The 18552-nt window shown below is 31.9% G+C and overlaps 1 protein-coding gene across 2 annotated transcripts; it reads right to left on the bottom strand.

The window, feature by feature from the left end:
• Positions 1-5748: 5748 nt before the first annotated feature.
• On the bottom strand, positions 5749-17918 carry LOC129961083 (transient receptor potential cation channel subfamily A member 1-like). Of its 2 annotated transcripts, none has more exons than XM_056074898.1 (3): positions 17768-17918; positions 14839-14908; positions 5749-10486 (listed from the first exon to the last, which is right to left on the bottom strand). In XM_056074898.1, exon 3 carries the CDS (start codon positions 10451-10453, stop codon positions 8789-8791), a length of 1665 nt encoding a protein of 554 aa, XP_055930873.1. In that variant the 5' UTR covers positions 10454-10486; positions 14839-14908; positions 17768-17918; the 3' UTR covers positions 5749-8788. The 2 variants fall into 2 exon arrangements, with proteins under 2 accessions (XP_055930873.1, XP_055930874.1); XM_056074899.1 differs by lacking the exon at positions 17768-17918 and adding an exon at positions 16174-16248.
• Between the last annotated feature and the right edge of the window lie 634 nt (positions 17919-18552).

The following is an 18552-nucleotide window of genomic DNA, read 5'->3' as shown; positions in this document are numbered from 1 at the left end:
CGGAGAAGTACGGAATGCACCTGAACAAATACGCAAAGCAGAATGGTGAATGGTTACCAAGTCGCCTCAAAACTGATGGGCAGGCGGAACTGTACACCATACACCCATAGTCAATTCGGGAAAGAATTACTGCTTGGTAAATACGGAGTAAGGAGGTTCGATCGGCACCCCAACATGTTTTCGAGAGCACTTTTAAAATGTTCAATTATTTCTCACACTTCCTCCGCAAATATAAGATATGCGGAAGGAAGGTGAGCTTCCGATCGAGAATCACTCCCAAAAACATTACTTCGTTCACCACAGGGATTTGAGTATTCCGAATAGGTATATTTGGATGAAGGTGAATCTTTCTTTTCCGGCGAAAGTGGAAGCGTCGGCTCTTCTTCGGAGAGATAGTGTGCCCATTGTTATCGCACCAAGTTTCCAATTTATCAACGGCGGTTTGTAAATGTTGTTCAATTAAATTTATATCGCGTTTTTGGCATGATATCTGCAGATCGTCAACATAGAGGCTGGCATGTACAGATGAAGGTAAGCTTGTTAAAATCTGACTGAGATGGACGATGAAAAGCGTGACACTGAGGACACTTCCCTGGGGAACTCCCTCAGCTGGAATAAAATGATTAGATTAAAAGTTGCCTACACGAACGCAAAATGTTCGATTAGATAAAAAGTTCTGTAAAAAGATTTGTAACCTTCCCCTAAAACCAAAGTTAAAAAGTGTTGAAAGTATGCCAAAGCGCCAAGCACGGTCATATGCTTTTTCTATATCGAAAAATATGGATACAAGGTGTTTTCTCTTAACAAATGCATTGCGGATATGGGTTTCCAGCAAAATGAGGTTGTCAAAGGTAGAACGACCTCTACGGAAACCACTTTGCGACGAGGATATGCATCCTTGCTTCTCCAATTCGTATATGAGCCGAGCATTGACCATTCGCTCAAAAGTTTTGCAAAGGCAACTCGTTAAAGCAACCAGTCTGTAGTTCAGAGGATTGGAAGATTCTTGGCCAGGTTTTAAGATAGGTATCACAATAGTTTCTCGCCATTGTGAAGGGTACTTCTGCTCATTCCAAATTCTGCTAAATAACAGCAAGTTGGAAAGGGAAGTAGTATTCAAATGCCAAAGCATATTATAAGCAATGCCGTCTGGTCCTGGACTGGTATCATGGGCTTGAGATAATGCTGTTTCTAGCTCAAACATCCTAAACTCACAGTTATAAGAATAGGTATTTCTGTCATTAAAATGCAAGGGTAATCGTTCCGCGGGATTTTTAATTGCCTGAAATTTAGGACCATAAGAATCTATTGCGGATACTTGTGCAAATGCTTTGCCAAGGATATTGGCTACGTCTAAAGGAGCAGAATGCATCATATTTCCAGTATATAAAATAGGAAGGGATGATTCGCTATAAAACCCACTAGCAGCCTCTACCCTTTTCCACAAGGTCTTACTAAAAGTACAGGATGTTATAGAAGAAACAAATGATATCCATGAATTCCTCTGACTTTGACGACGAATGCGTCGTGCTAGTGCTTTGGCTCTTTTAAAAGCAACAAGATTTTCTGTTGTCGGGTACTTTCTGAACCTATTCTAAAATTTTTTCTGTTATTTGAGATTGTCACGGCATGCTTCATTCCACCACGGTCTTCGAAATTTTCGTAGACGTGGGGATGATTTTGGTATTGTGTTATTAGCGGCATTCATTATGGTGCTAACGACTTGCAATACTGCTTCCGAGACGTCTGATGTATTGACCATTGACTCTGTGATATCCGCCAGTTGCGAAAAAGTAGTCCAGTCTGCCCGCTGGAATAGGAAACGCGGCGGACAAATAGTCACAACACCTCTATCAGCATGGGAGACCATAATAGGAAAGTGGTCGCTATTATATAAATCGTTGTTAACAGCAAAGGTTAGTAACGGCAGAAGTTCAGGAGAACAAATGGCCAAGTCAAGACTGTGGAAGGTCCGTGTAGGTTCGTGAAAGTATGTCAATTCGTCGTTATTGAGCAGGCAGAGGCAGTTATTAGAAATAATCTCCTCAATCTGCAGCCCATGAGAATTTGTTGTACCCGAACCCCACAAAGTGATATGTCCGTTAAAGTCACCTAGCCATATAAAAGGTGAAGGAAGCTGGTCCACTAAGTTGTTCAGATCTTGCTGACAGATGGCATCATGTGGCGGTAAGTAAATACAACAAATTGTGACTAACTTCCGTACATGAACTTGTACAGCCACAGCCTGTAGGGAAGTTTATAAATTGATAGGCGAGTTTGGATAGAGAATTGAAGTAAAGATACAGACACCTCCGGAATTGTGAGATCCTGTGTCTGCATCTTTTCATATACAGTTATAGTCACATAGTTTTATGGGAATGTTTGGTGTCAAGAAAGTTTCCTGAACACCTAAGCAGACAGGAGGAAATTTGATAAAAATGGACTTTATATCATTTAATTTGGACCGAATGCCGCGACAATATCAAGAAAGAAAGGTTCCCATTAAGAAGTTCTTGTTGCAAGGGAAGAATTAAGGACATTGCTTGGAGGTTGCGAGGGATAGCAACTCATTTTAAGTTCTTCATTATCCTCCTCAAATGGATTAAGTGAGATAAATTCGGAACTCTTGTGTGCTCCATTAAAAATAGACGTTAAGTCCTTATGGACTACACCCTGATTTGTGAGTCCCAGTGCTACAGATGTACGTAATGTTGATTTTTTAAATTTCGTATTTAAAACGTTTGCAGATAGGCCACGTTTTGATAGCTTCAGCTTGAGGGATTTATTGGATTTGGATTTTGTTTTGTGTGTTTCTGTTTGATAGGGTTCAGGAGTACTGGTTGTAGAGTTTTCTATTTCAGAATCTGAATTTTTATGGTTGGGTTTTGTTTTTAGTTTGCGTTTTGTGTAGTTGTTGCATGAACAATTTTCGCAGAATGGTTTCTGTACAGCAGCAGCATAACTTATGCCAGGTTTAGGGGTTTGGACCAAAGTCTTTCGCCTGGCCTCAGGATAGGATAAGTTTTCTTTTACTTTAATTGCTATTATCTTTTTTTCTAATTGCCAGTGTTTACAAGTTCGGGAGAAAGAGGTATGATTGCCTTCGCAGTTTACGCACTTTTTTGGTGCGCAACACTGGTGGCTGTCATGGCCCTTTTCTGCACAGCGGGCACAAGTGAGGGTCCCGCGGCAGTTAGCTTTTGATTGCCCAAAGCTCTGGCATTGAAAACATCGTAAAGGGTTTGGAATACATGGCCGCACTGGTAATTTTATATAGTCTGCATATAAAAATTCAGATTATTTCGGATTATGAAAAGTAATGATGTAGTGTTTAGTGGGAAGGAGTTGCCCATCCCTGTGAATATTAATTTGGCGTACATTTGTCACTCCTTGCGGTTTGAGTTCCATTATTACTTCCTCTAGCGGGACGTTAAAAAGCTCTCCACATGTAATTACACCTTTTGAATAGTTCAGTGACATGTGGGAGCTAACAGTGACGGGTATAGTTGCCAGAGCTTTTAATTTTATGATTTGCTGGGCTTGCTTTTTCGAGCAAACTTCAACCAGCAAGTCACCAGAGTGCATTTTACGGATTGTTTTAACTTCACCGACAACTGCTGTAATTGCTTTTTGTATTAAAAATGGTAAAACGTTATTAAAGGTTTCTTGTTTCTCCGAGACTCTTTTTATGACAAAATATGTATCAAACGGTTGAGGAGATGTAAAATATAATTGTTTCTGATGCCCACTGAAGAGAGATTTTTTGGAGGAGTCCATACGATATCGAAAACAATTCAGGCCGGAGCGGCACCACTCACCACGGAGACCAACAAGGGAAAGCAGCCACCGGCTCTGGTCACTCCCAGCCTCGGCGCTTACCTTAGTGCTAGCCGAAACCTATACGCTCGGAGTTACTCCCGGGGACAGTGACCACCATTGACGCCAAGCACAAGAAGTAACCGCTTCGCTTGATCCCTAGCAGACTAACCACTCAGTTGGTTAGGTACCAGCTGATTGATACACCGGGGACCACAGTGCACCACCGTCTGTCTAATGGGTCACCACGTACGGCCAACAGGTGGGGTTTTGGCTGTCCATGAGAAGCAAGAAGCAAACAGAGCGGCGACAGCTTCACATGGAGAGCTCCCTCGCGGGATGGAAGAATCAAGCAGACAGCAGAAGGCGGAGGGGAGAGTAAACATAAATGGAGTAAATATCCCTGGGAACCTCGGGATTGGGACACCCGTACTCACCTATAGTAGGTGAGCCCCTGAGGGGAACTTTTGATCGAATGCAGATAATTAAACCAACTTCATTGCATTGAGTTTATAATTAAATTAATTTTTGAATGATATGCAATTTTATGGCAATACTTTAAATATATTATAGATGCGAGCCCTCAAACCTCAAAACTGAACTTTCTCTAGAGTGTTTCTACATTTTTGACCGCCACTGTATAGTGTCCCATACCTATTCGTAGCTTCTAGCTCAATGAAGAAGGCTTCTAAAATAATTCAAAAAATTATTACTCGCTTTTTAAGCCCCATTTATGAGAACTTAAGAGATCTTTAATTCAAAAGCGACTTGACATGTCTAAATAAAATTTCATATTTTTTCAAGCCTACACCAAGCCTATATAACTGTGCCGAATTTCAAGAAAATCTGAGGTGGTGAGGTTTACACTCTGTGTCGAGTCGACGTGGAATGACCGGTACATTTTTTTACCACTTTCTATCTACTGAAGAAGTATTTCTCAAAAAGCTAATAACTGAAGTTGGTGATATCTTTTGTTTAAACAACTGTCCGACTCGTTTTAAATATATGCTCCAGAAAGGCCTCTTTCTGGAGATTTAATTCATTGGAGGTGAGAATTCACATTGCCAATAGTTAATAACAACGTCTATAACTGATTGGTACTGCCGAGAAGTTCTTAAGGATGTGATAAATGATAGTATATAAAAACTTGAAAATGAATATACAAATTAATTGAAAGAAATGGTAATACAGAGTGATTGGATTTTTTTTTTTTTTTTGCATGACTTCCAAATAATATAGATACGTTTGTTTCTTTAAAACTAAATTTTCTATTCTTAAAATGTTTCATTCAGTTGCTGTTGTTCTTAACAAACAGTCCACATCTTAAATTTCATGATAATGATGTAATTCATAAAATAAATAGTAATAGTGTTCTTACTCCTCTCACACAACTTTCCATATTATGTAGATATTTTTTACCTTACAAAAATATAAAAAGTTCATATGATTTAGCAAAAATATGAGTTTAAAGCATTGTATTGATACTGTTTTCATGTGAATATTTTTTTCACAGAATTTAACAGTGGATTTTATTTTATGTTTTGGTGGAATTTTATTATGCTGTTTGATGGATGTCTCAGCTTAACTTTTCAGTAGTACATTCATTAATTCGACCCGGGATATACAAAACCTTCTAGGGAGCCTTAGGCAATACATCGGAATACTTTTTCCCTCTATAGTCTCTAAAACCAAGTGGTTTTTCTTTTGATCTTTTTTAATTTAATCCTATTACAAGTAGTTTTAAGAAGCAAATTTTAGCAATCTCAAATAACAAAATGATTAATTGCAAATCATTTTCTAAAATATTAATTTCTGTATATCGCATTGAATTCTTTTATTTTATTACTTCTTGGAAAAGAAATTACTTTCATTGGAAATAATTTTAAATGTTGTTTTAGAGAAAATGAAGAAATAAAAATCATAAAGCACTACATTAATCGTTTTTATTTTCAGAATGATACAGATATTTTGACAGAGGTGCAACATCCAATTAAATACAGTCTTCACATTCTATTTGGACAACCTACAAAATTCTTCTATTCAAATCTACATAATATATTATTTTAAAACCATTTACTGTTATAAATATGACTAGGTGCATTAACCTCACACCAATTTAATAAACAATTATCATATTATCGTGAATTATAATGAACAAATATAAAAGGTATACACCTTGACAAATTGAAAATGAAAAGGTTTTCAGAAAATGTATTATGTAATAAAAAGAACATTGCAATTCAGATATAAAAGATCATCAAATAATCTACAACGAACACTTGTCTTACAGAAAATAATCATAAGTTAAAAATCAAAAGCGATCGTAAGTCCAATGTTTTTTTAGCACCAATAAATACAGTAAATTATATTCAACAATTTTATTCTGACAGTATAATTTATGTTCTGCATAAAATATTATAAAAATTTTATTTTAAAAACGCTTGCAGTTATAAATGTGATTAGATTAGTCGCAACATCACATATAAAATTGATATTCAAATATTTTTTACATTCAACATCATGACGTCTATATAGAACTATCATAAGTATATACTTTGACGAATTTTACACCAAGAAGTTCTGAGAAAATACATTGATTAATTTAAGAAACATGCATAATATTGAATCCAGACACAATACATTTTACAACAATTCAATACATAAAATTCAACATTTCAATCATCTAAAAATTTAAATCAAAGCATAACATAAGTAACTTTGCAAATTAAATTGAAGATATTTTTTTTCTCAAATAGCTGTCTATCTGAATAAAAGTATCTAGATATATTACTAAATATTTTATCTACATTCATTTGATACTACTTTAAAACTAACTACAGATACATATTTTCCATATAACATTTATATAAAGCAATGCAGTGTACAATTATTTTTTTGGTACATTTATTGTATTTCTAATGATTTTTAGACTACAAAAAATGTCCATTTAGTATATATTTCGGGAGTACTCTCTCTCTTAATTTTATTTCGCAATCCATCCTTTGAAGAATTATATTGGACATAGCAATTCATAATACACCACTAATATATGACTATTCTTCTAATTTTAGGTCTAAAACACATTCTTTTTTTCAATCACTTAAAAGTTTAAACCAGTTAAAACTTATAAAAATGTTTAAATTTATTACTTAATATTTTTCCCAAACGCTTCATATTAAAATTGCACCTAACAGCTTTCTTTCTATTATATAACAAATATTTTAATAATAATTATTAGCATGTTTAAATAATGTATTATAACATAATACCTGCTAGACGTTTTATAACACTTTATTTTGAAATCTCAGAAATTTGGAAAGAATTAGAGAAATAAAGTTTAAACATTTACAAATAATAATATTTTTATAAGGCATATAAACACAATTAAAACATAGTTTAAATAGTTCCTTCCAAATAGTTAAGCAACTGTCGATGCTTCTACAAGTGTGTCCACATAGTAATACTTATAGCATATAATAAATGCAAAATATTTTAATTCAAAACATTTTAAAACAAATTAAAAATTACATTAATGCCATATTAAAATGTTGCAATGCAATTGCAATCTATAAGATGAAATGGAAAAACTGGCCGACAAAAAATTAAAACAAAACTAAAAGAAATTAAATCTATCTTAAAAACTGAACATAAAGAATGAAAATTTTTCTCATCGCTAATTAAATAGCACAAACAAAAAAGTTGGTACTCATTAATTTTGTTTATCGTGAAAAAAAAATCCACTTCCATAAAAAATGTATCAACAAAAAAGAATTGTATCAACATATGAGAATGACCCGCTGCTTTATTGATTATTAAATTATTCATTACTTATAATTTAACTATTAGTTTTATTGTAAGTATATAGCTTATATACTAGGTTCAAGTTGCCAGGAAAACTGGTGACGAAAGATGTGCCCTATGAGCAGCATTTCAATGCAGTAAATGTTTACATATTATTGGATTCAAGCATCAGAAAGATATAAATGAATTTCAAATGTTGCATTAGTCCCTTTGCCGTAGTTTAAACAATTCCTTATGAATTAAAATTGTCAACAAGGAAGAATAAGATACAACAATGTAATAGGTAGACATACAATTCTAAATAATTTGTACGAATAAGAAGAACATTGATATTGTATCCAAGATAATATATGAATGGAATAAATAATAAATATTTGAATTCAGAGAAAAATGAATAAATAATTTTCTTAGAATATGTCCTAGAATAATAAAGAAACTAATTGCACTACATTTTGTTTACAAAGTACGTATGCCAATGTTTATCTTTGTAGGAACATTTCATGATTTTATATCTAATGCCTATAATATAACTTTTAAACAACTGCACTTTCATGAAGTTCCAAAATATTAAAATACTTCCTTCTGAAGTACCTCTGAGAAGTACTTCTGAACTAATAAATATTAAAAATATTGATGAATTGAAGTATTACAGCTGTAATATATAGTTATTCTTGTACTTTTGAAGTACATAGTTTATATACTTTTGAAGTATATAGTTGTTCTTTCACTTTTCATTTCGTACAAATATTTCATTTAATATTCATAACTAACCCTTGCGGGATTTTGAATATCAAATATTTATTTATTTTGAATATTTGTACAAATAGTAAGTTATGTTAATTCACTCTTTGTAAATCTTCCCATGAAATATTCAATACATTATTTTACAGAGACATATTCAATAATGAGACCCTTAAGTATATCGTAAAAAATAAATATGAATTTTGTTTTCATTTCTGAAAAACCTCATAGTGATGTTAAAATGCCTCATGAAATGCAAACGTATATAATTCAAAAATTTTAAAATAATAATAGTTGTGATGAATTTATGTGTTTATAGAAAATATTTCCTAATAAAATATTTGACCCCAGAGAAATGAAAAGAGCATTCATCATCTTATTGATCATATTCCTCCTCACTTAGACATCTTCAATATTTACGTTTGTCAGGTTAAGCAGAAAACGCTAAAACCGACATATATAATTGTGTTTTATCCATATACTTTCCAATCATTCTGACACAATCATTATTCAACATTATTATTCGATTGTTACAAATAGTATAGACTTTTTGAGCTTGCAAACGCTCCAAAAGAAATTTTTTGCTTATCATTTTTAACAATGTATCGAAATAAACCATTCCAATATTATCGCTAGTATGCATAAATATCTCATTCATACATTCATCACAACTATAGAATTTTTGTGTGAGTAACATATGAAGTAAATTGCCATGTGGGAGATTTTTACAATGCATTTTAAAGCACTCATGAATACACTGAGATTTAATTGCGACATATTCGCTTGGAGTGTGTAGGAGAAAAAACTGGCCATGTTTATAGAACTGGTGCAAAATGGCGTATTTAATTATAGTTTCTAGGTCTGTTGAATATGTCTCCGTGCATTTATCTGCAATTTCATTAATAGCCGATTGCCACTCTAATTCATAATCGGTGCACCAAGCTCTATTATTTAATAGAAATATAATGGCATCTAAGTTATCTGTGCATTCTTCCAGTAGGATAGCCAAAGCAGATTTATCATCTGAGGTTTTAAAATGCACATCTACCCCATATTCAAAAAACGCCTGAAACGCTCCTGGAGTGAATCTGTCGGGTGGGCCCTCTATATACCATTCAAACGGTGTTAAATCGTCCGCTTTGCAAGATACGTCGGCTCCATGCCTTATAAGTAACTTTATGGTTTTACCATTGGGGGAAAAACCCATCAGAGCATGGTGCAAAGCATTCAAGCCTTCTTTGTCTTTTGCATTTGGATCAGCCCCACATGCTAATAACATCTTTACAATTTCAAATCCCCCTTTCTTTCTTGAAGCATACATCAGGGGTGTTCGCCCCATAGTGCATTTCGCATCCACATCAGCGCCATATGCCAATAACATTTCAGTTACGACAGGGCACTGATGCTGCTTTCTAGTCATCAGATGAAGGGGAGTAAATGCCCTTTCTGTGGTTCTTGCGTTGACTGGAGCTCCTGCATACAGAAGACTATGGACAATTTCCGCTTTCATGTTAGTATTGCTTATGGCACAATGTAATGGACTATAACCAAAATCACCATTCGTATTAGCATTCGCACCATACGATAAAAGTAATTCAATAACTTTGGGTTTGATTGCAGTATTTTGCACTGCCTTCAGTAAAGTCTGGGAACTTGCTCTAGCTCCGTTTTCTATCAGCAGCTTCACAGTTTTAACACTGCAGTTTTCACTTTCCACCGCCTTTTGTAACGGGAAAGGTGTTCTGATGACATTTAGGTTGTATCCTACTCTAAAAAGAAATTTGCATATTTTGTAAGATTTTTTGCTGTAGTTTATTACTTGAAATAGAGTCAGGTCGTTTCCATTAAAAATTTTCTGGTCGGCACCTTTTTTGAGGAGATATTTAATAGCTTTTATTTGCCCGCCATAATTTGCAACAGCGTGATGCAATGGAGGGTTTTTTTCTTCGTTTAGATGAAACAAATCTGCACCACGCTTCAGAATGCGTCTTAACGTCTTCAACTGCTGGAATTCATTAGTTGGTGGTTGTGCAACAATGTGATGTAACATACAATAATTGACTGAAGGGCCTGGCGTGCTTTCATCTTCTTCCATACTTTCTTATTCGAGCGTCTTTGTACCGCTTATCTATTAAGAGAATATAAAAATAATAATAAATTAAAATGCATACAAAGATTAAGCTCTCTCTCTCACTCTCTATCTATCTATATATATATATATATATATATATATATGTGTGTGTGTGTGTGTGTATAAGCGGCTCTTTTTGATGTTTTAGAGACTATTTATTCAAATTTAGATGTTATGTCCCGAGACAGTAGATGCGAAAACCAGTGGGTATAGACAGCGACTAATCCCTTTATGTCATGCTGCTCCCTTCGTCGACCTCAATATGGCTTCTAATTTGAAAAGTGACGATCGAAATATTTATTTAATTGGAAGTAAGTATCTTTAAATTACGGGATGTAAATTTCCATCTAACCGACAAGTAATACTGATGCTGTTTTTTAATATGGAGGAGGTTAATTAATCCCAAGTGAAAATATTTTGAGTAGTGCACGAAAGCCTCTTGTTTTGGGAGAATGCAAGAATTCCATGTGTGACGTTTCATTTTGAAGAAAATATGCAAATATACTCTTTTTGGCAAAATCTTCAAAATAATAATAATAATATGCCCACCATAAGACAAATACACAGAGAGAACATGAACATGAGTTTATAACATATTTAAATAATTGACAATACGTAAGTTAATACGTTAGAAATTATAAAAATTGAACAAGAGGCTAAGAGAGCCGTAGAGAAGAGGGGAATCCATATAAAGTTAGCAAAGCGTGAAGAACAGCATTTTCGAGAGTCAATTCCAACATTGGTCGTATCGATAGCGCGAATATATTTCTAGAGCAGTATGCAGATCGAAAGATGATAAATTTTCATTGTTGACACGTATGAACGGAGAAATGCTATGAAGTGTTTTCGAATGTGAATTATCTCAAATAACTAGTAATACAGACGTTGTTTTCTTTAAGCAAAACTAAGAAAAATTGAATTATTAAGAAAAGAAAATTAAATGGACGGGTATAAATAATTGAACAAAATACTGAATAAAATGAATTATTTCTCTAATGTACGAAAAATAAAAAATAAAAAAAATTGCAGCACGATAATCGGAATTAGTTCAAAGGAATTCAGACTCTACCATCAAAATCAGCACGCTAGGAACGTTACATCATAGTTTATGGATGTCAAAGGCAATTTAATTTTTTAAAATGTTTTTATTTAGACAGAAATTGTCTTGAATAGTACATGAAATAAACGGTCTGAGAAAATTTCTTTCTTTCTTATGACTGTTAAAGCAAAACTCAGAAGTTGAGGTCATCTGCAGTTGATGCTCCATTTAATGATTTAATTTTTTAAACTATTAAGAGAAACGTTAAAACATAAATAACGACAATTTGGCAGTTTTTCTGAAGGAATTTTTCAATCGCCTATGGTATTTAAAAATCCAATGATTTTAGCTATTTTTGATAAAAATATTGATAAAGCATCAAAAATGTGTATCAAAGAAAATGTGAAAAGGGAAAATGACATTATTGAAAGGAAATATATTACTCATTCTAATGAAGTTCTGTTTTCCTAAGTAGGGCTTTAATCTTAAAGCTATCTATTTTTGATATTCATAATACTTTTATTAGACATTCATCTAAGTTTTTATAATGATAGTCAATTATTATCAGTTACATATTTTAACAAGATTTCCGAACGAATATTTATAAATTAATTTATTCAAAATTTAGATCCGATATCAAATAACTAACTGGTTATTTTCTTTAAAAAATTATGGAAGAATTCGTTTCTCAGCAAAGCTTAAATTTATTCAAAAAAATTGGATTTCGACATTAGCTTTTGGAATTTTGTTATGTTAAATATACTATCTACCACTGAGTAATTGGACACTTGTGATAAAAGAGATAAACACAGTTCATTCATAATCAATAATTGGTAGAGCCTCATAATCAATAATTGGTAATTATCAAATATTAAGTATTCTCTTAATGCATTCGTTGTACTACATGTTCATGACTTCATAGAGTCTGCTGCTCTCTGACGTCCTAGAGTAAATTTTGGAATGACGTATATGATGCAAAAATAGAAGTCCTAAACTCCCGAAGTTACCTTTGGCAACCGGCGTTCTTGGTGTTTATAAAGAACATACAGTTATCAAAGTAACTCCGGGAGCTTTTAAGTTGCCCTTTAGAAGACGTTGACATCACATCAAGAACTGTATACTTCTTATCTCTGTTCTATTTTCAGTATTTCTCAGTATTTGAGTATATTTTTTGAAATATCGCTGAATTAGATTAATATAATGTTTTGCAGGTTTAGTTGTGACTGACAGCAACTATAGAGATTTAAGCAAATTTCTATCATCTGTAGTAATATATTGGGATGCGGTTTTTTAAACAATCTTGCAATTGACACTTCGACAAATATCAGTTCGTAGTCAATTTAACTTTTAGGCTCGTTAAACACGATTCATTTTTCCTTGGCGGAGTATTGGCAAAATCTCTGAACTGGCCGTAGCCGTCATTTCCATAGTAGTACATACACTAAAAGTAAATAAGAGTTTGTAGATTTAACAGAAAAATAAACTCGCCATCCATCTGCAATAGCTGCCGACTTCCATTGTAGTCGAAAGCAGCTTTACCATTACCATCTAACTAGAAATGCAAATACTTGCCAATACGTGCAAATGCAAATATACTCATGGTTGTTTTTCCACTGTTTTAGAGAGATTTTTGTTTCTCCTCAGAGTTAGTTTTAATTCATGTATAAAATGCAGTTGATTCGGTATCAATTTTTTTTTCTATTGTGATCATAAGTGATCTAAGTATCGATGCTGAAATTTTAATCGCATTACACCTTTTTGTGGAATAAAACTGTACTGCTATAAAGCCATTTCAGTGCACTACTGTAAAGCCTGTTTTGTGAAATAAAACCCTCGACACGTTTACCGAATAAACCCCTGACATTGAATTTTTCAGGAAAATCTTTGCGATTTGGATGTGTTGGAAAAAAAAAAAAAAAAAAAAAAAAGAGAGAGAGAGAGAAAAAATTGATTTCGATTAGGGCATACTTTTTCACATATACATTTCCTCTACGCTTTCAAAAATCTAGGATATCGTAAAAATATGGAAGTGGCAGTGTTCACATTCTACGATGGCTGAGGATCTTTATTCATATACGCAGGTACTTCTGGATTTAATTATTATTTTTTTATTATTATTACAAAATCCTGACGGGCTATAATTAACAAACGTTTTAACTGGAAAATTTTAACTGTAAAAAAGATGATCAGTTTACTTCTTTCGAAATATCTCAGATAAACCACCGATTTATTTCATTTTAGAAAGGAACTTTCTTCTACTTTAACGTTTACTTGTACGCAGGTCACGATTCCCAACTAACAGCTACTACAGTTGCAAAACAACTGTAAATCGACGCTAAAAGCATTTTTACTTTCCTCTCTCACTTACTTATCAAGAATTTCACAACTGGTACCTTAAAAAATTAGTTGGTTTTGCTAGGTTACAACTATCGAGCAACATCTAGGAAGTAGAAACATGTCATGATATGGAATTTTATTGTCTGTAATACACACACACACACAAAAAGCAAATTTCTTAAATCTAATCATAAACACTTTAAAAAAAAGTTTTTGGCCTTCTATATCAGATTCTCATAAACTTCTATTTTACTTTTAACCTTTTCTGCCATCAAATAAATTGTATGACACCATTTAATGATTTTTTTTTTTCAGACACAAAGGTATACATTTTTACAAAAGATAAAGTTAATGAAAAACTGACCAGTTATTGAATGAAACAAATATTTTTAAAGAGAAATATATATAATTACAGAAGAATTTGATGATATTTCATTTTAATTATTTGAAGTTCCAATCAAATTCTTACTAATTATAATACTACTGTCGAGATAACTGAATGGATCATTTTAAAAAAGTGCTTTAAATAAAATAACTTTCTGAATTAATTATTTCAACCGTGAGTAAAGAATCTGGTACGAGAACAGTCTCACAAAATATGAGAAACAGTTCTTCCGTACTTTGAAAGACTTCTACAAACTTATAAAATTCTTATAAAATGTATGTACGTGGCTCCACTGAGAGTCAGGAATCATTCTTTTATAATTTAATTTTTCGATTAATATAGCTACAAATAATAAATATTCATAAAATAATATTAATATTTATTAAATAATAATGTTTCCGTTTCTTTATTGAAATTTCTTATTGTTCTAAAATAGACTTGTTCTGTCTTTGATTTTATGTTTTTATTAAGCACATAAATGCGTAAGCTAACTGCAGTTAAATGACCCAGGCTGTTTGAAAAATCAAATCGAATCGAAGCTTTAAAAAGCGAAACTGTTGCTTTAATAATAAATGTAATAATACTTACAGACAAATTACACCGGTTCGGTATTTTCAAACAGCAAAACTCTGCGAGACGTCGTATTAGAGTTTGTCACCTGAAAAAAAAATCATAATTAGGATCACACAAGTAATTTATTAGAAATAAATCCTTAAAAAGGTGCAACAAAATGCATGTAAATATTTTTGCAATATACAGATAAAAGGGTAAATATGAATGAAATAAATAATTTTAAAAATTAACAAAACAAAGTGAAAAATCAGCAGCAAGGGCTGGATATCAAGCAAAAATATGCTGTAAATAATTTATGTCTTTTTAATAGAAAACAAAGTTTTGCCTCAATATATCTTTAAGATACTGATGTCGGCTTTGTAAGAACATACCCATACCTCGATTGCGTTGAAATTGATGGGCAGTTAGAAAAGAATCAATATCAGCAAGTAGGGTCAGTTAAAGTAACTGGCAACGAAGTTTGAAGAAGCTGTCATTTTCTTCGATTAAAATGTTCATATGGAAAACAAAATAAGTTCATAATTTATATGAGTGCATAGTCATGTTCTGAAGGGTTTATTAGACAGCGAATTTTTTCGAATGAATCTGAATTAATTAATCAATTAATTATTAATAATTATTTATTTAATTAATTATTAATAATTATTTATTAATAATTATTTAATTAATTAATTATTACTATTTATTCATTATTATTATTATTATTATTTATTCATTATTATTATTATTATTATTTATTCATTATTATTATTATTATTATTTATTATTTAATTAATTAATTATTATTATTATTACTTATTTAATTAATTAATTATTTTTATTATTAATTATTTAATTACTTATTAATAAATTAATTATTTAATTTGATGTAGCTTTTAAAAAAATCTAAAGGAAGAAAACAACAAAAACCATGCATGCATGACTATTATAACCAGTTTTTAGGATCATTGAAATCTGTATTAATTGTATTTGTTGGCAACCACAAAAACTTTTTAAAAATGAAATTAATTTTTTATGTAATTTTTAAATGGAAACACGCTTCCTGATATTCTTTAAGAAATTCAGTCTCTCAAAGTCACTTATGTTTTATTCGAAGTCGATTATTCTTAAACTATGAATTAAAATCTCAAATACAATTGTATAAAACAATAACATTATAAAAATAAACAATATACAATTGTATAAAACCATAACAATAAGTCAAATAATTTTTCAAACTCTTTCTTTCATATTCAGCAACAAGTGTAAAAAACAAATCGAATAAATCAAAAGAGAAATGCCAGAAATTTCATTCAAATTTGGCTACTGTAAAAGCCTTTTTCAATTAATTTTTTATTTATCATTACTTACCCTCCTTTTCCTTATTCCTTTTCAAATTATTTTTGATTCATTTATTTATTCTTATTCTGTCGGTCTCGACTGTCGGTCTAACACTGACGGTCTCGAATGTTCTCCCTCCAGCTTTAAAGCATAACAAGAAAAGTCTGCGCTGTGCAACTGCGCATCTGGGAATTCGGTACTATAAAATATCACAGTTTGTCCAAGAAGTTATTTTTTCCACTCCTTACAGAAAGGTATTATCTTCGGATAGTGAAAAAAATTTAGTAGGTTCATATAACAATTTAAATTCCTTACATCCTACTTATTGCGCCATTTTCATCAGACATATGGAAACTCCGGAATACAATAAATTAAAAGAATAAATTCACCCACGCTGCCCGGGGGTCCAGGGTTGCCTGCGCAGAAAAATCGATAGTCTATTTATAATCACCCGCTTAAAGAACTTCGGACATAGCAACAGGAGGTATCTTTGAATATTGATTGTTTAAACATTTAAAATATATTAAATGCATAAAAGATAACGAATTCTTCTCAGAATTTGTTGAATATATTTTTCCACAGACCTTTTAAACAGTGACGTTTCTTTACACCACTTACCGTTGAAATTTAAACGTTTAAAAAATGAATAATAAAAAAAACCCAACTTTAATAAAATTGATCCACATCCATCACAGCTTGGTTTCTAATGTAAGCGTATAATTCATTCATATAAAAAGAAAAAGAAGTACTTACAGTATAAACAGTAGTCTTACTTAAAAATACTTGATTCACATACTTACCATTAGTGTGCCTTTTCTATGAAATATTACAGAACTTCAGTATATATATATATATATATATATATATATATATATATATATATATATATACAAAATAAGTGAAGTACCATAAAGGTAAAATATTTTTTTAAAAAAAGCCAAAGAAGGACTACATACGTCCAACATCGTTACCTTTATTATCGTATCACTACTGTGATAAAATTATTCACCAAAAATATTGCCAGTTCATTATAATAAACATTTTGTAAATGAAGAAATCATTTAAAAATAATATCATGATAATAGAAATAAAAAATTAAAAAAAAAAAACCTCAGAAAAATGTAGTCACGAAAAGTCCGGCAGAGTCAATACAATAAAAAAAGGCACCTCACCAGAAATCTTATCATTCCATCATAATCAATATCTTGTAAATGGAGAAATCATTTATATGAAACATCATACAAACAGAAATACGAAATCCAGCAGAAAAACTTATAAAAACGTAGTAAAAAAAGAAAAAAAGAAATCGGAAGAGTCAATACAATAAAAAATACCTCATCAAAAATAGTATCATTCCATTATGATCAATGCTTTGTAAATGAAATCATTCGTAAGAGACATCATACAGATAAAAGTACGAATTCCAACAGAAAAACTCATAAAACTATACTAGTCAAGACAAAAAGCGAATACGATAATAATCAATATGGTTAAAAAGAATTATCAAACATATAAAATCGAAGGAAAAATCCAGTAAAAGAGAATCAAGGGGGAAAATGGCGAGTGAAACATTTAGTTTATCGGTAAAATCAATTACTAATGATTAGGTATAAATCATGCTTACCAATATATTCTAAAAGATGGCTACATATGTGTAGAAAGATCGAGATTTGAAAACGAAACCTCTGGCTGGGGACTGCGGAGAAGTGATCGATATCTTCCTTCCAAGCAACAGGTCCAGCGCGATGTGAGAAGAATCGTTGTTTAGCGCCGAATGTCTGTTTCTAGGACCAATAGCCACCACTTTCCCTTCGAGATGGGCAAGTCCATCATCATAAGCTGAACTTAGCGCAGGTAGGGTCGCTTGCAGCAGAGGAGCACATTGGGAGTGAGTGGGTGGGATCCTGGGTTTTGTGGTGGTTTCCCCGTAGATGATAGGGGAAGATGTTTTCATTTAGCGTGGGCGGATTATGATTTACAATCTAAAATGATGGGGAAATGTGGAAAATTTCAAAATAATTATCGGATGTAAAACATCCATATTTAACAAATACCTTAGAAATCTGTTGGAATGTCTATTTTTTTAAATACAATATGATTGCTCTACATCATGCACTGATAGACTATTTTAACAACGATTCGTTTAACATTTTGTTAGTTCGTTCTTTTAATGTATTTATTAAAAAAATACTGATTCAAACTTTGTTAAAGTTTCAATCAACGTCATCAGACAATTTCATTTTATTAAAAACAATTCATAATTTTTGATTTCGATATTTTTTCTGAAAGTGGCATTAAAAATTATATTGCACGGATATTCTAAAATATGTATTCGTCAATAAATTATTTTATTTTAAGACTCCCCAAAGTTTCATAGTATTTGTGACTTTTTTTTTAACCTGCCAAGGA

Source organism: Argiope bruennichi, chromosome X2, assembly GCF_947563725.1.
Source record: "Argiope bruennichi chromosome X2, qqArgBrue1.1, whole genome shotgun sequence".
Classification (NCBI taxonomy): Eukaryota; Metazoa; Arthropoda; class Arachnida; order Araneae; family Araneidae; genus Argiope; species Argiope bruennichi.
This window is presented reverse-complemented; position numbering and strand designations above follow the sequence as displayed.

What these genes read in the sequence shown, in the direction of transcription:
- LOC129961083 (XM_056074898.1), bottom strand. Translation starts at nt 10,453, where the DNA reads ATGGAAGAAGATGAAAGCACGCCAGGCCCTTCAGTCAATTATTGTATG.